Source organism: Gouania willdenowi, chromosome 19 (assembly GCF_900634775.1).
Source record: "Gouania willdenowi chromosome 19, fGouWil2.1, whole genome shotgun sequence".
In the NCBI taxonomy this organism is placed as follows: Eukaryota; Metazoa; Chordata; class Actinopteri; order Blenniiformes; family Gobiesocidae; genus Gouania; species Gouania willdenowi.
In genome coordinates, this window is record NC_041062.1 from 19,016,726 (window position 1) to 19,039,866 (window position 23,141).

Consider the following 23,141-nt stretch of genomic DNA (forward strand, 5'->3'; position numbering starts at 1 on the left):
ATAGCAATGCAAGTCTTTAGAAAGTTGCAATTTTTGACACTACGATCCACCATTTGTGTTGGACTTCAACGGCTGTGTTCCATGTGTCTGTAACCAACCATTACGACATGACACAGCATTGTGGGTGGTCAGGAGAACCGGCGACGATGCTCGCTTTGACCCATAGATGAGAGCCTCTTCATCAGGTTTCTGTTTTTCTGCCTAGATAACTCTCTACTCCACTCAGTCGGTGAATACTGAAAAACCACATCTGACTGATAAAAGTAGATGCATAGTTATCTCCTTAAAGTATACGGTTTATATATTTTTTGAAATATTATTGCCCATGATCTAATGAGAATACTTCTGGATCATGTTGAGAACAGTTGGTTAATATAATCCTCTGATGGTGCTTTATTATACTACACAATAGCTTTAAACCAACAATATGTGCCTATTTGGTGAAAGTCAAACAACAGTCTGGCAACAACAGAAAGGTGAATTTGGACAGCTTCTCTGTTCTTTGTCAGGTATTTCTAGCACCTTTGAAAGCAACTCTGTAAGGGGATTACTATAAATGGCACAAATGTCTCTTTGACATCCAATCAATCCTCAAAAGTAAGCACACACTGCTGTGCAGTCAAGCTCCCTCCACCACTGGTGTTTTACTGAATAGAGAGGAGGAGTATAGTTTTTAAGAAGAAGAGGAAAAGTTGTCTCCAAAATTGTACTGGTTTAGAGAGGCAAGGTGAAGGATGTTGGTGCTCAAGTTAAAGAACACAGATGCAGATGTCCAGGTTTATGGTGCTTTATTTTGCTGTGGTCTGTAAAGCGATATAACAAACGTCTATCAGTACCGTAGATGCCACACATCACGTAAACAACTCTGAATTGAGCAATATCAAAGGAAAACAGTATTAATTCAACATTCAACACTTATATTACAAAGCTAATAACATCACATGTGGCTGCCAAATAAAAGAATTAGCTTCATTAACACACTAGCATAACATAAAGTTAGCTCCAGCACAACTTAAATAATAACATCTCCAAACTAGTAACTTCAGCATTTTTACATCATATTTCTCACCTTCTGTCATTTACACACAGTGATAAACCAAGGAGTAGAGATGAATGGAGTCGTGCCACTAGAAACTGAAATTGACTAGTTGGTATTGAATTTTAAAGTAACAACTTGAAATTGAATTCACTGTTTGAAACTGAATTAGTAACTTGAAATCGTATTTTTCCTGTTGAAAAAAAAAATCATCTTAATACATTCCAAAAATTCAATATTCAAAATCACAGCACGCAATTCATTTCACTACACATAGACACACTCCCTGTCCGTAAGGTTAAGCAATCAATCACTGATTCATGAAACTCCTGTTTGAATGTTTGCAAGAAAATCACGTTTGAAATCCTGGTCGGCTCACCTCAAACTGTCCCACTGCGAGTGCACGAACAACTGTAGGATTGACGGACTGTACTGCCCACGTTTGCCAAGCCAGTTCTTGGTCCATCACATCGCCACCTTTTCTTTTTTGAAGCTCTTTTTGCTGAGATCCGCGAGTGTCTCTCCACTCCCGTGTTCTTCTTCTTCTTTTGTTTTAATGGCAACGCTTCAGAGTTCTTCTACTTCTTCAAATTTTTACATTGCATTTCCAGAAACAAGACCCCGACATGCCATGTGTGGACGTACAGAATGAGCAGTCAGGTCGGTCCGTATAGTGTGAGAACATGAATCGTGAGTGGCACACATTTGGACTCTTGAATTGAGTCGCACAATTTCAGCTGGAGATGAGTACAACGATTGAAAAAATTGCACATTGTATGCCTGCCTTAAGCGAGGCGTACACCCTGGACAAGACACCAGTCCATTGCAGGGCAAACATAGATGGTCAAACAGACAGAAAACCACTCACACTACTAGGCACTTAAACGGACAATCTTGGGTCTCTGATTAATGTAACACACATGTTTTATGGTGGTAGGAGGAGACCGGAGAACCCTGAGAAAACCCAAGCAAGCTCAGGGAGAACATGCAAACTCCACACAGGATGCGAAAAAAACCCAGGTCCTTCTTGCTGTGAAGCAAGTATCTGAAGTATTTTTTGATACAGTATATAAAAAGGGTGCATGTATGTGTGCGTTATCTCCGGTTCACAGCTGCTCATGAAAAAGTTTCAACACCAATTCGTCGTCTTCTAGCTTATCAGAATGAGCTGCTCTACTCAGGGATCTGTTGTCTGTGGTTATGCTCTCGGTATTGAAATGGCTTCTGTGCGATGACCAATGCACACACGCACACATACACATGCACACCTTTAAAGGAGTTGCACAACACTCTGTTTTTTTTTTTTTTTTTAACTACCTAGGCAACAATGATTGTTTGTAATAGGGTTGATTTCAAACAATGCTTTTACTCTTTTATTCAACTGTTTCGATCTAATGAGGTGCATCGATTGGCTTTCTTTGTATCAATGTTCAAATGCTCTGCAACAAGACTTTCAAAAAACACAACTATAGTAAATACTTGGTTAGCAAAGGGCTTATAACAATAACACAACCCCTAAAAACCCTTGAAGACATGCTTTGTTATAATACCTATTTGTAGCTGCGTCACTGTCAAACCCTTAATCATAGTAAATAATGTTCTCTTAACCTCTATTAGCCCAACCTTTGCAGATGTTTTTCTGCATGAAAGGATCTCGGCTACCTTTAGTTACTCTAAATATAACATGGTGATTCTAGAGTGCATGTCTAATGAGTGTCACTTTGAACTGTACATTTGAATCTTCTTCTAGAAATGACTGGGAACCCACTATGAGCGTTCCCCAGCAGTGCACTCAAACCTCTGACGTCTATCGGAAAGCTTTAATCAAATTCCTTTACTCATCCTGTGACGAACTCAGAATGCTTCTGACACACAAACAAAGAAGAATGAATGCTCAGATAGCGATTTACTGCTGTCTTTGGACAACTGCTTATTCACCAAATACTGTTTGTGAAAAGGAAAAAAATAACATGAGCTCAGCTAATAGATTCATTGAGATTCCAACCATTGCCTGAGGTGGTTCAGTTGTACATACAGAAGGTAATTAGAGGCAAAGATAAGCCATGTGCTTCTATGTGTAGTCGCTACATTGTCAGCACGCTCTTACGAACTCTCTTGATGCTGGTTCTTTATCTGCAAGGGTTCAACTTGGCTTACAAGCAAATACGCATTTATCATTTCCAGAGGCTTTGATGTGGCCACAGGAAAGCGTTAAATCTTTTTGATTTGATGGTGAGGCTACTGCCTCTGTTTCTTTATCCAAAGTTAGAGTTAGTCAGATTGAAGATGAGTGCTATGGAATCCTAAGTGTTTATATTCTAGAGATAGAGTGATGCAACACAAAGCAGAAATAGCAGGTTGAGTAATGCACTTTTTCAAGGTACTATCCTACATTATAAATATATGGATGGTTGGATAGATAGATAGATAAAACAATAGCTAGATAGATAAAACTATAGATAGATAGATGGAACAATAGCTAGATAGATGGAACAATAGATAGATCGATAGATAGATAGATAGATAGATAGTTTAGCTTTTGAACTCACACTTTTAAGTGAAGACTTGGTGTTCTTCATTGTCCAAGTCAGATAAACTTTAACATATCTAATCAGCCAGGTGCTTTCACAGATTCAGTCCGAATGGGCGGAGGACAGGTAATAATTTTATCACCTTGGTTTGGCTCAGTTTGTGTTTAGAGCGCAACTTCTGATCCACTCCAAAAAGCCTCTGGTGCAGTTAGATGAGCTAGCCACTTGAGGAGGCAGAAAAACAGAAACTCGAAGAAGAGGCTCTCGACTATGGGTCAAACCGAGCGCTTAAGAGTGCGCAGAAACTTGTGCCTTCTTTGTTTGTTCTTTCACAACATTAAACAATGAAGCACCAACAAGTTGCCGTGCTTTTGGTCGTTTTTAAGCCCTGTTTTGCACCGTTGCCGGCTCTACTGACCGCCCACAATGCTGTGTGCTCTACGTCATCTCCTAATCACTCTAGGTTTTGATTGAAAACACTCAGAGACTGGCAGAAACAATTGCTTTAAAATTAGTTTGATCTGCTCTAGACGGACTATCTGAGCAAACAATCTGAATGTCCCCTATATGGACTTAAATGCTCTGCTGCTGAAATGGTTTGTCTAGTTGGTTTGTCTAATCATGTAAGAATCAGTGCTAGTCACCTCAACGCATTATTAACTCAATAACATATTTACCTGAAGCTGCTTAACCATATATTTTTTTTTTAATGTAGCTGTTTCCATTCGTCCATTCATCCATTACTGATGACCGTGTGACCCTAAAAACCCTGACCAAGTGACATTTCTGGTGTTTCATGAATTGAAAGTTTTTGATAAAACAATGACTGACGTTGATATTGTGGCTTCCACGGACTTTTCACAGGGAGCACGATAAACAAAGCAGGATAAAAGTAACAATCAAGCGAAACACAAGAAATCACAGTAAGAATGAAGCAAAAACACTTTTAAAGAAACTTTTCTGCTTTGCAAATCCCACAATGCAATGTGCAAAGCTTTGTTGAAGTTCAAGTGAAATGACCATTTGTCATAAACAAACTTTTGGGTGGCAATTTCTTCTTTCAACATTTGTTTCTGTGTAAATCTCTATCAGACAATTAATGAGAACAACTATTGGATGTCATGGAGGCACACTTTTTAAAATGCGAGATATTAAAAGCAGCTTTAAAGTGATTAGTTATCGTAATTAATGCAATTTTCAAAAAGTTGTCCGTATAATATACTGAACTCACAAGTGGAGCACCAGATCTCCTGTCATCCTGGTTTTGAGATATTAAAGGTTATTTGTAACATCTGTCAATTAATATTTTCTTACCACCAGAGTATTTCCAGTCTTAATTATCGTTTGCAAAACAGACCAAACACTAACAAATAGCCAATCAATGCCGACAGCTTCCCACACCCAACCTCACTACTTTATTATTCAGCTTTATTTTTTATTGGATGTATATTGGATGTGTGTGTATGTGGGGAGAGCATTACAGTGCAGGGGCAGATGGGTATGGTGAGACCCAAATTTTAGTTTTTGTTTCCTTGCAAGGCACTTTGTTACAATGACTTCTATTTAAAAAACGGTATTAAAGCAATATTTGGTCTATCATAACTTTAGACTAAGTTAACACTCTACATATAACACACACGCACACACACAAATTAGATAAAGTATTTTGTAAATGGGTATATATTAAACTAGCTTTCATGTTGAAAGAATAAAGAGATATCAGTCAGAATCACTTCAGTCAAACCGTTTATTAGCATGCAGTTTAGATTTTGCGGTAAGGTTCTGTTCTAGGACCTCTCTGCCATTCCAGCAGCTGCGTGGAATGCCTGAAGCGATGGGAGCTCACCCTTGCTTTTCCATGAGCGACATGGAAAGACATAAGCAGAGAGAGCGGTCAGCAGGACCCCCTGGAACAGAAAAAGAAGGAGACATTGTTTAATTTGACAAAAGAGGAGGAGCTGGGGCGGGGATGGGTTGCGAGGCGTTTTGCGGACGAAGCCTGTGGAAGTAGTAACTAACTCCAATACTCTTACCAATGGGAAGCATGGAACATGATCAGCTGAATGATTAACTGAATTAGGGGATGATGCTGTCAATTGTTAACAGCTACTGTCAGCTTATGGGGCTGGACTAGCTGGACTACCTGCCTGAACTAACGCGATGTTCAATTTATTGCATTTTTCACCTCTTATTTCCATTGCTGCAATTGCAATTTATTTTAAAGATAATGCAATTAATCATGAGTTAAGCACAGAAAATCATGCAATTACTGGTAAGGCATTTAAAATAGGTTTTACATCGTCATGATCAGGTACTTATTTTCTCAATTTAATACGGGATAAATACTCATTTTAATTTTAAAGCCAAAATCCTACTTAGAAAAGATACCACTACACTTCTTGAGAAGTAAAAGACATTCTGTCATTTATCAGTTCTCCAGTGAGCTTTTCTCCTTTTTTCCCCCTCATGTTTGTGCTTGAATGTAGCAGGAGGATAATAGAAAGGAGGATGCTTCTATTTGACTGATAGTTGAGTGACTTATTAGGCACCATGCCTACAAGATGCCTCACCACGCTACATCATTTTATATCCCTCTGTTATGCAAATTATCAACAGCCACAATTTTATATTTCCCAGACCTGCACTATAATGACATTTAATACATGTTAGAGGTACACTACCACACAAACCATCGTCACCAATGCACAGATGAACAGCTTCACTTCATTAGTTACCCATTAGAAGTTTGATCCAAAGACAAAAACCACGAAGGATTTAAGATAAATGATTCTCCAAGTGACGAGAGGTGCCTCATTATTATATACAATCTGAAAGCGTACACCTCAGTAGCCACAGAGAAAAAAACATACGATGGAAAGTCAGTTGGAAAATGGGGCAGAGCACACTGAGAAAACTTAACACACATTCTGAGTTTACCTGATCAACTCTTACAATATAAAAAAGTTAAATATATCCAATAAAACCAAAACTTCATTTGCTTACATCATGCAAACAATTGGAAAGATGCAATACTAACTGCACACATCCTGAGTGCACTTCACAGGTATTTCTGCATTTTTTTGCAAACTGCGATCAGACTTGGGTAATCTTTTTAAGTTTTGCGTTCAGAATACCTTCTCACGGCTCTGACTGTTTACTCTAGTAGTTTTCTAAGCACTGTACCACAGCTCTATACCTCTTATTCTACATCAATCATAGCATTACCAATCCTTTATCTCACAGAAAAGCACAAAAAACTGTTCATTATGCAAGATTAAGCAGTCGATTTCAGTCTAGATTTGATGAGACCTCAAATTATCTCCAAAAAATGAATCCTTTCTAAATGCTGGTTTCTGCTGACATACTGACCTCAAGAAAAATGCAAGAAAGAAATGCAGCCAAAATAAGGCAGAAATGTTTTTTCAGGTAAAAGTGAAGCCATTATTGAACAATGGTGGTGATCCTTTTTTCTGCCTTCAGAATAGTGAGTAATGCTAGATACTTGAAGTTTGCATGGGTGCTCTGTGTCCCATTTTTTTTTTTTCAACTGAATGAGTGTGATGCTGCTGGGAGAAAGAGTGAAAGTTAATTTCAGATGTCCTTTAATGGCTAGAGCCACAGCATTAACGCTACCCCAGCTAAAGGTTGAAGTCTCTGAGCCACCCACGCTAATTGCACTGTTGAGCACAATGTGTATGGGAGAGTACTTTTGTCATAGTGAACAGACATAACATAAGTAAGGTATTGTATCTCTTTACTGGTGAATGAAGGCTATTTTCCCATGAGTAGGCTAGATGTCATTATCCTGCAGATAACCGGAGTGTACAGCTGTGTATTGGGGTCCATTGGCTTTTAGGTCTTTATCTCAGCAAAGCATCGCAGTGGCTTTTAGCTCTAAAAGCTAGCCTTTTCTGCTTAAAAGTGGGCAAATTGTTACATTTGGCGCAACGTGTTGGACAAGGGAGGGCATTGATGTTTCTGGCCAGAGCTTTGCACACTAAAGGCTTTTAGTATAACATATTCTGGCTTGATTGCATTTATCATGTTTTAGATGTTGTTACATTATCTCTTACTTAAAAATGACAATTCTGTGTTGACCTAAAATGTAGTTGTTCTACTTTTTTTGTCAAGCCAAATTTCTTACTAATTTGCATCCATCCATCTTATACCGTTTATCCTGGTCGGGTCGTCGGGGCAGCATCCTGAGCAGCGAGGCCCAGACTTTCCTTGCCCTAAACACCTCACCAGGGAGGCGTCCGGAGGCCATCCTAATCAGGTGCCCGTGCCACCTCATCTGGCTCTTCTCAGTGTGAAGGAGCAACAGCTCCCACATAGTAGTTTCCATGAAAATCCGACATTTCCCAAAATTATTAGTGCTTCTCTATAGTCCTTGTACTCCTGGGACGTGTTTTAAAGGTGTTGGTACTTTCATACTTGTCTGCCAGTCTCTCCTATAAGCTCTTGTTCATGTCTCCTGCTCTATTTCACCAGGCGGTCAAAATGCGGGTCAACACAATGCAGAGCAGGGTTTTGTGTGACACCAAGTACGCGGACAACTCTGCATGGTAGTAAAATCTGAGCTTTGCAGTTAATTGGACCGGCGGACTCCTCTTCGCAGATGTATGCTTGAGTATGTTTAAGCCTTTAGGGAGAGCCCAGCCACCCTACGGATGAAACTCATTTCTGCCACTTGTACCCGAGATCTTTTTTTGATCATGACCCAAAGCTCATGACAATAGATGAGGGTTGGAACTAGATAGACCGATAAATCGAGAGCTTTGACTTTTGGCTCAGCTCCCTCTTCACTACGAATTGATGCAGAGTCCGTATCACTGCAGATGCTGCACTTATTCATCTGTCGATCTCTCTCCCCATCCTTCTCTCACTCATGAGCAAGACCCCAAGGTACTTGAACTCCTCCACTTGAGACAGGATATCATCCTCATCCCCTTACTAATCTAATACAGTTAAATACATAATTTTTGTCTATCGGGGAAAGGAACTGGTAATAATCAAGTTTATGGACTTGGCTTAAAGGCTAAATACCTCTTACTACAATACTACCATGCTGGCGTTGATGTGCTGTTTGTTCTGTCCATGTATGGTAACTTCATGAAGCTGCTAAAACAACTGTAGACCATTTCCTCTTTGGCCCTCTAACTATCCATCTCTTAAATAAATAAACGTGACATACTCCTCCACTTGTTGATCATGTGGTCACCAAAGAGATTCTGAATGTATTCTTTTTGACTGTGTATTTTTCCGATTTCATGTCGGCACTTTCAGACACTCAATCCTGGCAGACAATTTTAGAGGTCGGCCTCATACTCTCATGGCAAAGAGATGGTTTTTCAAAATCTTTATTTGATTTATTAGTTTTACTTTTTCCTCGTTATGTTTTATTCATCTCTCAGAGTTTTTATTTTCATTTCCACCTTTTCTCTCACGGTGGTTTTAAACAAGCAAGGACTTTGATGGAGTGGTATTAATGGAGTGGTCACACAAGGACAAACTGCTTTGAAAAGACATTCCCAAATGAATATTTTATTAAAAGTGTCCAAACAACCCTGCAAACTAGAATCTAAGATATTATAATACTGGCCATTTGATTATCTCAAACCAACTAGTTGATTAGGCCAACCATGGTTGAGTTCATAGAGTGGTTGTCTTATAATCAGAAAGTTGGCAAATCTTCAACTTGATGTGTGGCAAATTGTCCTTGGGCAAGACACTGAACCCTAAGTTGTAAAGGATGGTTAGCATTTCACCATTGATGTGTGAATGTGGCTGATAATGGAAGCAACTCAATGTAATGTAATTTAAGTCCATTTACCATGTTTTCTCATCATAAGTTGCTCTCATCCCAGTACAAAACCCACATTCTTTTAAGGTTGGAAGAGGCTGGTGTCAAATAACTTGTCAGTGCCTATGAAAGACAAATTCTTGTCCTTTGACCCAAAGCCAGACTGATGATAAGTGACTTTAAAAATAAAGTAAATGTGACATTATTTCATTATATGTGAGGCGTTTTAGTTTTGATGTCATTAACCCCTTAACAGCATTTTGAACTGGGAAAAATACAGTACATGCATTTAAAGCATGAAATTGCTCTCAGAATGGTGACTCATCTCAAATTGAACCACTGTGATTAAAAAATAAACGTCATATGTACAGCTACATACACATGGAGTGTTATGGATTGGAGTTTCAAATAAGGGTTAAATAATTAAGTTCAGCACCCCTCTTGCTCGTTCATTCTCTTTGATGTTATTGGAATCATTTTTGTCAGTCACCTCAGTGCTATTGTGTAAACGTTTTCCTCCTACTGTAAAGCAGCTTTCATGCAGATACTGTGGCAAATAACATTTCTCAATTAGCATCCACAAGTGAGTCATCAGGTGATCTCATTGAACTCTCACACAGTGAAGTGTTCAGTTCTCATTTTTACTGTGTATACGTGTATTATTTAAGTAGGGAATATAGTCAAACAATGGATGTTCTCAAACTCACCTCAACCTGAAAGTTATAATGATTAGGTAAACAAAAGTTTATTGTTTAGCAGTAAACTAGAGATGCAAGATATTTGATTATTGGACGATATCCGATATGCCAAACACACCTAATTGCTGTTGTACTAACATACAGATTTATTTACTCTTTATCATGGTGGCCTGCTGGAAAATGCAGACACAATAGAAATCTGAAAATTATGTCACACAATAACCTTTCCTTGTGCAAAATAAGAAAAACACTTCACCATAGGCCTATGCTACGAATCTAGATAATTATATCCTGGATTAATCTACGAAAGCAGGCTTCACCTAACCAAACATTCCCTTTCAGAGAGAAACTGTCCTACGACTCTCAATTCCAACACGCTAATTTAAGTGTTTTCAGCCTGAGTACGTGCATGCTCATATATAAGGGGTGGAGATTGCAGTGTCTGACCAATCAATAGAGAACCTGGCAGAGCTTTACAATGGTGGGACAGCTTATGATACAAATATAATGAATTGAAATCCATGATGACAGCAAAGAGCAACAGTGTTAGTGACGGACACCAGGTGGCAGATCTTTCATACTTGCTCAGATCTGATCCACTTCATAACTTGGTCCCAACCAGGTTAGGTGTTGCTTAAGTTTAAAATTATGAATAATTAAAATCTATAATTCAGACAAAAAGCAACAGTTGTTGCAGAAAAGGCAGGAATGAAAGAACCCAGGCAGGAAGCTGCTGACACTGTTAATGCGTAAAGGTGTGAGATTATTTATGATATTAATCCATTGGATGATAAACGGACAGCCATCAGTTCCCCTTTACTGCAGCACACACGTTTTTCTATTCAAGTAGACCTATTTATCACACGCACTGGGATGAGAGCACATTGTTTCGCAGTCTGTAGTATGTTCCTGCTGATGCTGTCAGCCTCACTATAGCATATGAATTAATTAATTCATGACTTCACCCGCTTGCGCATACAAAGACACAGGCTTTATCAGCTGACTGTAGATCAGTCCATCAGATATAAATCTATATGTTTCCTAAAGGATGTCATCAGTAAATTAAAGTATTGGATCGATGTCTAATATGTTCACACATCACCGTAGCCAGCTTCGTAGTCCAGCACACACTGATTAAATCCTGGAAGTTAGCGCGATAAGAGCTGAATGTTTTGAAATACACACAATGAATATTACTACATCCTTAAAGTTGCAGTATGTAAGTTTGTATGTAATTTTTTATTTTTTGGCCTAATTTTGTCAAAAATCCATCTTAACCTTTGAGCATATTGTAATTCAAGGTGTTCTGAGAAGACACTGGACCTCTGCTCCTTCTTAAGGCTGTTTTATGCTTGAAGCATCCGCGAGGTCTGCACAACTCTGTGCGTACAAATGAAGTTAATTTTAGAAGCCACAACCCCCCCCCACTCTATGCGGAAACATTTCCGCGTAGAGTGCCTCCACATTTTTCCAACTTAGTGGAAGAGCTGCGAGGAAAATGATGGCTGCCTTCAGCCTCTTCAGACGTGTCCTTAATCTCTTCATTTTTGGAACCACAGTCTCCTACTTTTAGTGGTGGTAAGTGTTTTTTCGTTTTCCCCTATTGAACTCGAGTGATTTTTATGTTGTTCTTTACTTATATCAGGGTTAAGCAACTTTTATCACAGCGGGGCCACAAAAATGCGTTTGATCAGAGGGTCACATGATCAACATTAATGTCAGCATTTAGAATGATGAGTGATCTGAGCATTAATACCGGAATGAACAAAGAGTTTTTATAGTCATTTTGTGTGGTTTTTCTGTCATTCTGTGTATGTTTGTTGTCTTGCTCATTAGGAGGTATTTTGTGCTTTTCTGTTTTTTTGTGTATTTTTCCTGTAAAATATGTTTTTTAGAGTCATATTGTGTATTTGTGCTGTCGTGTTTTTGGAGGTTTTTTTTGTATTTCTGTTGTCTTGCTTTTTTGTTAGTGCTGTGGGTTTGCAGATTTTTTTTTTTTCTTGTCTTTTGGTGTACTTTTGTCATTTTCTTTGTATATTTTTCTGAGTAATTTTGTGTATTACTGTTGTTTCGTTCATTTTTCTATTAGTTTTGTGTGTTTTTGGAGTATTTTCTGTGTTTCTCTGATCTTTTACTGTAATTCTATTTTTTTTTTATTTTATTATTATTATTATTTTTTTTTTTAATCTTGTCATTTTGTACATTTACTTTGGGGGCCGCATTAAATTAAACCTAGGGCCGCAAGTGGCCTGACTTATATACTTGTATCATGACCCCCTTGTTTTCTGCATGTGTGTATATTATTTGGATAACATTATACAGTATATATATGTGTAATTATTATTAGTGTTGGTCCATTATTATTATTGTTACTTTATATGCCGCTCAGTGCCTTCCTAATTACCCCTCTGGGATAGATAAAGTTTTTTTCTGATTCTGATCACTTCTGCCGTACTGCTCAGGTAAAAGGAGTTCCTCAAGGAGTGTCGCCAGGACCAGAGTTGAAGAAGAGAAATGCTGACCTGCTTGAAAATAGATAGATAGATAGATATTGAAAAAGTGAGAGCCACTGTTACAGCCCCCATTAAGGACACAGCACACACAAGGTTTGGCTGTGTTGTTGCTGACATGTTGGAATCCATCCCAGCACACAAAGTTGAGGCAGTCAAACATCCAACCTGTAGTGCTGTATGACAATATAGAATAGAGGTCACAAAGAAGTACAATTCTTTTTTAGCATATTTTATTTCTTTTGTTAGTGTGTTGCAATTTTAAATTCACTGCAGTCCTGTATTTTTTTCATTCCTGCTCAGCATACCTTCTGATTACATTCTCCTGCCAGGGAACAAGTCCCTGTGGTGTCAGGAACAATGACCTGAGATCATTTGGAGCTGAGAGTGCAGCCCGGCTAGCTCGTGCTTTGCTGAGACGGCTAATGTCCAACAAGTTGTTGTGGCCTGCTACCACTGCCCTCCACTATTCACTCACAGGATCACCCGTGAACTTGGGAGGGATGGAACTGGTTGCTGGGGAGTTGGCAGCATCTGTGCTGCTTAAATAAGTGTGCAGGGCTTCACATGCCTTCAGTTTTCTGTGGGTGGAATTCCATCGGTCGTCCCAGGATTCGCCATCATGCTGCCAGTATGTTGAAGCTGTTCTCTATCACCCTCCTGGCACGTGAGTGACAGTAGTTGTAGATTTGCTGGGCATCGCTGAGGTTTCAGCAGCAGAAAAATATATATGTATATACATACATACATGGGCCTGTACACAGTACAGATAGAAAAAGGAAAATATGTTGCAAGAAAGGAAATTGCACAATAGACATAAAAAACACAGAATATATAAGTATACAACTTTACAAATACTATTAAAAAATAATGTTTTGCCAATGTTCAGGTTATACACAGTACAGAGAGAAAACATGTTGGAAAAAAAACGATCTATGTTGTGTTAACAGTTGACATACAAAAACATCTTTAACATGATCACCAATATAGTATACCCAAAAATTGGCGCATCAGGTTTTGTTGAAGAGGAAATGCAGAATCAGCCAGGAACACGTGGTACAGGGACTGTAGTTCCTGGAGGGTTGGCTCCTACGATTTAAAGGACGAGTCGACCACCTTCACTTTCTTTTCTGTCTCAGTTGTAACAAATAACAAAAAATTTCCTGCTCCTCGAGGAGAAATAGGAGCAGTAGACGCTGTCTCGCCGTCATGTTGTAAACAACAGCTACTTCTTCTACTGTACTTTTGTACCGTGGTTGGTATGGGTTTGTAATACACTGCCCCCTGCAGTTTGGTAGCGGAAGCTTCACGAAGTATAAATGCAACATGCGTTGTTTCATGCGAATTCCGTGCGTCTCATTTTTGCCCGGCACGTTGATGCGTTAAGCATAAAACAGCCTTTAGTTAGCATGGTTGGTTCAATACAAGTCTCACAATTCCACATACTGCAGCTTTAACTGTTTAAATGTGGTATTTTAGTGGTAAAATCTGCATTTTTTCAAGATCCTAGCGCTGTGTATCTTAGCTGTCATATATAATGAAAAAAATCAAACCATTTGGAAATCAGTAAATACAGTGAATAATTCTACTTTAAAAATTTTTAATGTCTTTTACCTCCATTGATTTACTAACAAACAAGGCGCTTAGCCACGCCTCTCCTTAACTCATTCAGTGCCGGCCATTCTCAGATTTTCTACCCCCTCAGTGCCAGCCATTTTTGAGCATTTTGACTGAATTTAAAGACCCACAGAATATTTTCTACTATGACTATCTGAAATCTGACACCAGATTCTGAAAGAAGAAGCAGCCTCTACTTTCATAAAAAAAGAAGAAAAAAAAAATTGTTTCTGGCTCGTTTCGTTCTTTTGTAATCAGCCGTTGAATAGAGCAAGTTTTACACAAATCTTCAGTTTCAGAACAAAAAGCTGAGAAAAAAGCCTTTTTGTAAAAAAAAAAAACCCTGCCGGTGACTTTAAAGCTATTTTTTTTTTGCTTTAGTGACAACTCTAACATCTGAATATTGTTTCCTTATATAAAACAAAAACAAAAAACACAGACCGGGCTTTTGATGGCAAAATTATTATTATTTTTCTATCTGGATCAGAGTTGAATGTACTGTATTTCTTACTGTATTTTGGTACTTTTTGTACTTTCTCTCCCATCAGTCTACACACGTAACTTCCTCTTCCTCCCCGACATACAGAGTGTCACTGCTTGTCCCGTTTTTTTATGGTTTTGTCTCACAATCGCCACATTATCCATGAGTTCCACACATGCTCTGGTTGGAGTGTACGCTGCTGGGAACGTCAATTCTGTACGTAGCGCCATTTTCTGTCTCGTAAACGGCTTTCCTCTCTCCCTCTGAGCTGTGATGAGGATGGATGATCTCTCATCCAAAGGTGCACTGCTACCTCCTACATGTCACCTATTATTTTGCTATCTGGCTCACAGGCTGGGGGTATTTTGTACCCACCTCCACGCCCCCCTCCTCCCGACACGTAGGGATGACCTGTTTGGCCCAGTTATTTGATGGTTTTATCTCACGATCACAACATTATCAATAATCCACTCAGGTTCACACATGTTCTGTGTTAGTATGTGGAGTTGTGAGCTGCTGGATTCATCACAATATAAATTTGTAGCTATAAATTTGTAGCGCCATATTCTCACTTCTTTTCCTGCTTCTTCCTGCTTTGCTGGGTAGCATCAGTGGCTAATCTCTCATCTAAAGGTGCACTGCTGCCACCTTCAGGACATAGTTGGTCACTACAACACTCCACAGCTTAGATATTAATGAGGGACCTCCGCCAGGGTGTTTTCTAGTAATCCCCGTGAAAATATGCAAATGACGAGTTATCTCGTGATTGGCACTGAACGTTTGGATTTGAAATGACGAGATATCTCGTCAATGGCACTGAGTGAGTTAAAGGATGAGGCGCTGTCTACAAAGCCTGTTAATATATCATTAACTATATCGGCAAAACTGCCAATTTCCGATATTAACCGAATCAATACCAATAAATGGCTGATAATATCATCATCAATCGTAGATAAGGGTGTAACAATTCATCCAATAGATTGATGAATCGATTTATATTCCTATGATCCAACTACATTGATCTGTGCTCGGCAAGTTGGCCTTTCAGATGACATAATCGATCTAAAATCATTTTAAAAGCTAGCATTAGCTCTGCATTAAGCCTCAGCCTTCACCATCAAGTTCAAATGGAAAGTATCAGGTTTCACCACTGCTTAGTATGAAAATAGGCAGGTCAACACAGAACCCACACAAGATGGATTAATTACTGTAAAGGCAAAGAAATGCTTTTATTGAAGACAGTCGTGGCTTATTTGTGATCATTGATCTGATTCTTTTTTTGTGTGAAAACATTTGAAGGAGTGGTTAGGGAATGCAATATGCAGACCCTCCAGGAAATCGCGATGTTGCGATCGCAACTGTTATCGTCTAAAACGGTAGCAGGGGCCAATATCATTGATGCTTGCGCCCCCTGGTGGTCCACGCACAAATTTACAAATTGCTGAATGCATAAGACTCTTCTGCAGCAAAGGTGTTCGTAGCAAAAGTCACGAGTGCATTGATGAGATTCTCACAGGAAAGGAAACATTTATTTATTTTTTGTTTTTGTTTCAAAATCTTCAACAAACTGATATACTCTGCCCCTGGAAACCTTTAAAATATGATGGAAATAATCCATATCTTGTTAAATTATTGTGAATCTGAGCTCTTTTCTATATTTTTATGAAAGAATTCAAAGGCAATTAAGTTTTTTGGCAAATTGATCAGTTTATGCAAAGTTATAGAAAATAATAAAGCCTCAAAATGCCGCAAATTCAGGCATTTTAGGCCGCAACAATCACAGAAATTGGTCGCGAAATTCTGGAGAAACTGAATAGGTTACAATCACCTGCCACATGCGTACATTACTCACATGTTCTCTGTGCGTGCGAGGCAGTGATACAGCTGCTTGCCCACAGCGTGTCACTGAGAGGTCTGCACACATACAGCCCCCCAGGCTCAGGCTGTGATTGAAAATTTTTAATTTTAAGCCTAAATCATCCATTTTCAACTACATTAATTATTTAACATTTCATTTGCAACGGCTGTCCTCACATACCTCCAAATATTAATAAAAATTTAGGTCACATTTGTATTCTAGTGCCGTTTGATTATGCAGAGTGGCTAACTTGATGAATCAGGGCAATTTCCCAGTACTGACATGGAAGTGGTGTCAGCTCAGGGTACATAAGAGCTTTTTCAGAAAGGGGAGGGGGGGGTGATCTTCCAACCTCTTTGTAGTGCAGATTTGAGGACAGACCAGTGTCTCTCTCATGCACAGACTGCAATTTATTCTCCTTTGTTGCCAGATTTCTTTTAAGTGTGAGTGTGTGTGGCTGGGTTTCTCTTTTGGGGATGAGGCAGCTCTCTGGCAGAGCCCCTCCCCCTGTGGAAACACTTACAGAAAATAGAACAGCACACTGTTTGACTCTGTTTTACCTCTCACTGATGACTACAATTATTGGGCAAATCATCCCATGAGCACCTGACTGAGTTCATGCAGCAATAAATCAGTGTTTGGCTTCAGCTGCAAATTCACTTCACCAATTATTCACTTCCTACTGATCCCAATCTTTTATGCATTGCTCAGGATGTGGCCTTTAATTACAGAATTACAAAATAATTATCTGTAAAACAAGTTTGGCAAAGACATTGTTTTTGCACCTCTTTTTGACACCTCTTCTCTTATTTGCTTTCATTCTTTTTTTTGTTGGTTTTACTTTAATCTCAGTTTACCTTCCTATTGCTATTTGCCCATGAAAATTTTAATTACACCTTTATAGTAGATTTTAAAGGAGAAGAAACATGATGAATCACAATTTGCAACAAACAAGCTCTGCAGTCGTGCACTGTACACTGAAGAAGGCTCTAGTAATCTGTACTTACACTTACATTAGAGCCTAAAAACCTTTGTTGTCTATGCTTAAATGATAGCTGTAGTGAAAATATATATAACAAAAAATTCTTAATGTATGGATGGGGCATACACTATGGAGAGCCGCCATTTTGGACAGGATATGACACGTGTGTTTCGTTGGTCTATGGTTTCTGAACATTGGCAGAGTGTAAAGCCTATTGGTAAGTTAATATATATTTTGGATTTGTGGGTTTTTGTGTTTTGAAAATTGTCCTTTGTGGCTAAATTAGCGGTGATTTTACGCTGTACTTGGTGCTGAAACATGGCAGATGTGACCGTTGTCACTCAGAAACAGAGACAAATTTGGGCCTGTCGGGTGAGAGCCCGGCCCCTCTGTTGATGGCTTGGCCACCGTGTAGAGTACAAATACATCAGGATGGTGCAGGCGGGCATGGTGGGGCGGTGGGTCTCAAGGGGCGTGGGGGGTGTTGCTGTGGGCTCTCTTCGCAGGGTCCCTCGGAGCGTGGCGGTGTGGCTTGGTGCTTGTCTCTTCTCCTGGTTGCCTTGGTGGCGGCTGAGGATGTGGTCGTCGTCCCTGGGCGGTCTACTCCCGATGCTGCTTCTATTCCTGGTCCTTCTGACCTGGGGTTCGGTCCCTGCTGGCTCTGGGCCCACCGGCAGCCCGTTCGTTGCAGCTCTGGCTGTCTGCTGGGCATCGGCCTAGGCTCCACTGCTGGGGTCTTAGGCGGGGGCTCTCTGGGCCCTCCCGTCGGGGGGTTGGGTGGGGGGGTGGATGTTGGCGGAGGGGGTTGGGGTTGGTGGCTTGATGCGCTGGATCCTCGGCTCCTTGGGGCTTTCTCGGGTGTGTAAGTGGAGGGCGGTGGCCGCCTCTCGGCTTGGGATCTTGAGGGCGTCTGGGGGGCTGCTCGGCCGTGGGAGGGGTGGCCTGGGGCTCCCTGGCTCCCGCTCTTTCTGCTGGCCTAGCTGCATCTCCGGGTCCGGGGCAGCGCTTGGGTTTGCAGTAGTGGTTCTTGCACATACATTATTCTACGATGCACTGGCCTTGGACTGTGGGTTAAAACTCATACTGGGCTTAACCTTAGACACGGTGATCCTAAATACCTGTTTTAGGTATTACCACTCACTCCTTCCCTCTCTCCACAGCCAACACCATTATACCTGAGCTTCACACTTGTCACCAGATTGGCTTGATTACGCAACACAATAAGCACAATATGCACAACTACAACTTCCCATCTCACTTCTAAATAGTCAACTCTTCCCCACCCTTTCAATTTCCTACCTTGAGTCTCTCCTCCCCGTTTATCTTTTTAAAAAGTTTTTTTAATCTGTTTTATATAAAAAGGTGCACATATTTAGTTTATTAGTAATACATTAAACACATTTTTTGTTATACACATTTTCACTACAGGTACCCTTTAAACACTGTTAATTTTTTGTTGTTGAATAAATTGTGTATCTTCTTGCTTCCCAGGGGTGAAGGCGGTATTTTCTGGCCACTATCATCGAAACGCCGGCAGTTGCCACGGTGGACTGGACATGGTTGTGAGCTCGGCTATTGGCTGCCAGCTTGGGGAGGACACACACGGAGTCAGGATAGTGGTGGTGACCGCTGACAGTGTTGTGCATCGCTACCACAGCCTGGAGCAGCTGAGTACACGGGGCATGGACGAGGACCTGAGGAAACTCCTGCAGGTCTAAGGAGCTTGTTTGGTCTGTTTATTCATGTCTGGCGCCACTACTGCCAAACCTCTGGAGATGAAATATGATCAAATGAATCAGTAGCTTCACAATGAAATGTAAATTCATACCAATACAAGCAATTATTTCAGTGATTTTCTTAACCAACCTTATAGCATTGTACATACAAAAATGCAACGAGAGGTTGATTAGTTTGTTTTTTTTACATAAATATCTTTATTGGGTTATCAAGACAGCATACATGTTCATACAATAAGGGTACACAAACAACCCCCCCAAGTGGAGAGTCTCATTCACATAATATAAGCAAAATCAACCAAAAAACAAGTTATAATAATAAGCAAAAACAACTCTCTCCCCTAAAGGAAAAACAAAGGAGGGGTAAACAGTGACCAAAACAACAGAAAACATAAAAATAAAAGGGACATTTAGAGAAAAAACACAAAATGTTTAAAAACTAGACAAAAATGTACTATAATAATTTGTAATTGTCATGCCTTGCCTCTTTAGTTACTTGATTAGGGTTATTTGTCAGCAATGTGTACAAATACAACAAGTGTTTTAAAACCACTACAGTTTATAATCAGTCATGAGTGTTCTGTCCGCTCTAAATGTCCCGACTACACCAAGAAACGTTTGGTTTTCCTTCATGTGCCTAAAGAAGCTCTTACTGGATCCAACAGTTTCTAACATTAAGTAGGAAATCAACTTATAATATGCTCAAAAGCTATAAATGTGAGAAACGTTTGCAAGGCCGTTTGTTGGTTTCTGGAGGTTTAATTAAACTAATAGTAATCGACTCGTGTAGTAATTCCAACATTCTCCATAAGACAATTGTAACTGAAAGGGGAAACGGGTTAATCGACCATTAACATGTATGTTATGGTGGTGAAAATTAATGCAATGTTTGTCGTGTGGTCTAAAGGAAATATTTCAAAGAATTGGCATTTTATTGATCTGATATTTCTCTGTTTCCATCACAAGTCTATGCAAAACATTAAAAAAAGTACATCTTTTTGTATATTTTTGCACTTGTTAGAAAAACATTTAAGCCACGTGTGAACATCGTCCATCAGTTGAAATGTGTTTCACAGGGTTTGTAAAGATATTCTTAAATATCCTGAATCCCAAATACTTTGCTTGTTGTTTATGGATGATTCTGTGTTGCACTGCCTGCTCTAAATAAATAGACATCGTGTTTCGACATAAATGTCAGGTTTGCATTAGCAGCTTGATTGGGTGTTTGCAGAGTGGAAGGGATGAGAGAGGCTGTCATCAGGGAGATAAAATTTAAAACTGTGACGCTGTATTACACGCCCCATTGACTCATATGACCGTGAAGTCAATTTAAACTCCAGAAGGGAATAGAACGCGCCACGTACTGAAAGATAAAGATCATTGCAAACCTTATTGAATGGGAATATAAACAGTAGTTCAATCTAATTTGATGTATTTTTTGATGGGAAAAAAAAAGTCAAGAGTGTTGAGAAGTTATTGTATCGTCAATGAATGAGTGTGTGTGGGTGGGGGTGTGGCTATAGGTTGGAAACCTCTCTGTATGGGATGTTTTTGAGATGAAGTCATGTCTTGTTTTTAAGTAGTATTAAAAATGTATGATCGATGATTTGACTACTAATACTTAAATATGTATGAAGCAAATATATTTTCAAATCCAAAACAAAGATGGACTTTACCTGATGAAACGAGAAAACTACTTCCATACTGAGAGGGATCCTCCTCTGTTTTTACAAGTTTGGCCTAAAATCTTTGAAATGTACTTATTAGAAGATGTATAGAATAGAATAGAATGGTTTCATTGCCATTATACACAAAGTAAAACAAAGTTAAGAGACAAATCTCATGGTGTGAGATCCAAAAAATAAATAAAAGAAGATATATAGTTAAGTGTATTTACAAGGGGAGCCAATAAGACACTAAATTAACAGTGAGATGCCTAAAGGCTCAAACATACTCAGGGCGGACACCCGCAAAGCGGACTCCGCCAGGCCATTTAAATGCATTTTAGTACCGTGAGGACTTCTCTGCGTAGTTGGTGTCACACAAAACACTGCTCGGCATTGTCTCAACCTGCATTAAATGTGACAGACCTGCATTTCATCCTCCTGGTGAAACAGAGCAGGAGAGATGAACACCAGCTTAGAGAAGAAACTGGCAGAAGAGCTACGACATTAGTGACATCTTTAAAACACGTCCTAGGAGTACAAGACCTACAGAGAAACGCTAAGAATCATGGGACATGTGGGATTTTAATGGAAAGTAATACGTGGCGGTGCGCCTGGGTATGTAAGCTCTGAGGAGAGCCGAGAGTCCGCGCAGAGTCCGTTGTCCTCGGGGTCCGCCAGAGTATGTTTCAGCCTTTACGAAGCAAACTATAATTTTTGCATTTCCAGAAAAAAAATGCAAGTGAGGTTGCAGGTGCACTGCACTGTACACTGCATTAGCTTTAGCCTAATTATATATTAATTATCATTAGCTAGCGTTAACCTAGCATTAGCTTCAGTATCAGCATTAGCGTACATTAATCTAGCATTAACATTTACCTAGCATTAGCATTAGCTAGCATTAACCTAGCATTAACAGTAGCCTAGCATTAACATGAGCTTAGCAATAGCATTAGCGAGCATTAACTATGCATTAACTTAGCATTTCCCTAGTATTAGCACTGGCCTAGCCAATAAACCCTCTGTTCTGCTGCTCCACTCTATCTGAACAAGTATAAAAGGTAGAAGCCTAAATTTCGGGAACGTTTTGAACGTTTTGATAGCTTATTTGTCAATCGGACAAACGATGTAGGAGGAGTTAATGCAGGACGGAAGACGCCTCTTATATCCTCACAAAATATTATGCACAATATTAATTTCCTTTTAAAAATGGGACTACTTTAGTGTTCCGCCGTCTTGAAATCACGTGATTGATGTCGTAACACGGCCTCACTGTAAATCATTCAACCTGCTTTTTAGATAATTAAGCAGCTTTTTCTGCCAAAATGCCTACTTAAAAAAAACAGGAGAAGTTAAAGATGCCGATGTAATGAACTGTTGAAGAAACGCAAACCCTGAGAATAGAAGTACTTTTGGGTGGAAGTCCTTCAACAGTCTGTGATTACTCGCTAACTTTAGCTACCAGAGCGTCGGCCACACACCTTTTAAGGGAGAGTAAAGGTCCCTTAGAAGAGCTCTTCTTCTCTGCTTCATTGTCTACTATGAACCGCAGAGTTTTTATCCCCTTTTGTTAAACAAAAGAGGTTTTCATCAACATCTAACTTTTCTTGAATATTTAAAGCAACTCAAAGGATGCATTTTGACCAAAAAAGCTGATTAAATATCTCAAAATCAGGCTGAATGATTCACTCACACTGTTGTTGACAGGCAGTGGGGCCGTGTGACATCATCAATCACGTGATTACAACTTGGCAGCACAAAGGCTCTAAAACGATTAAGTAGTCCCATTTTTAAAAGGTAATGAAATAAATATGGTGCATAATGCGTTTTGTTAGGCATAGATCTTCTAATAATTACATTTCAAAGATTATAGACCAAATTTGTAAAAACAGTGTCGCATCGCTTTAATCTGATGATCCTGGAATTATTTCTGTCTGTTTACGCTAACGTGAACTGATTGTGAACTTGTGAATGAGATGGATTTAGAGTACTTGATGAGGGGCCTTAAATTCCAAACCATGTTGTTTTTGTTGTTGTATTTGGTTCATAGAGTCCTTTTTTAGACCTAGTTTTTAGAGGATAAACTTGTGCTTCCTCCACATTCATACTACCACATTGGAGGACAGTGAGTTCTTGTTTATTGATCCAAAGTCCAGTCACTGGCAAGCGCTCATACAAATACAGACAAAAGTTCTAAGCGCCCCCTGTTAAAACTGCTTGCTTAT

General features: G+C 39.5%; 1 protein-coding gene across 3 annotated transcripts in view; it reads left to right on the forward strand.

Moving 5' to 3' along the window:
- cpped1 (calcineurin-like phosphoesterase domain containing 1) overlaps nt 1–23,141 on the forward strand; it is a 51,899-nt gene that overhangs the window by 23,626 nt on the left and 5,132 nt on the right. For all 3 annotated transcript variants that reach the window (XM_028476861.1, XM_028476862.1, XM_028476860.1), the window contains exon 6: nt 19,008–19,228. In XM_028476861.1, the coding sequence (XP_028332662.1) occupies nt 19,008–19,228 (221 nt within the window). The remainder of the gene's footprint in view (nt 1–19,007; nt 19,229–23,141) is intronic.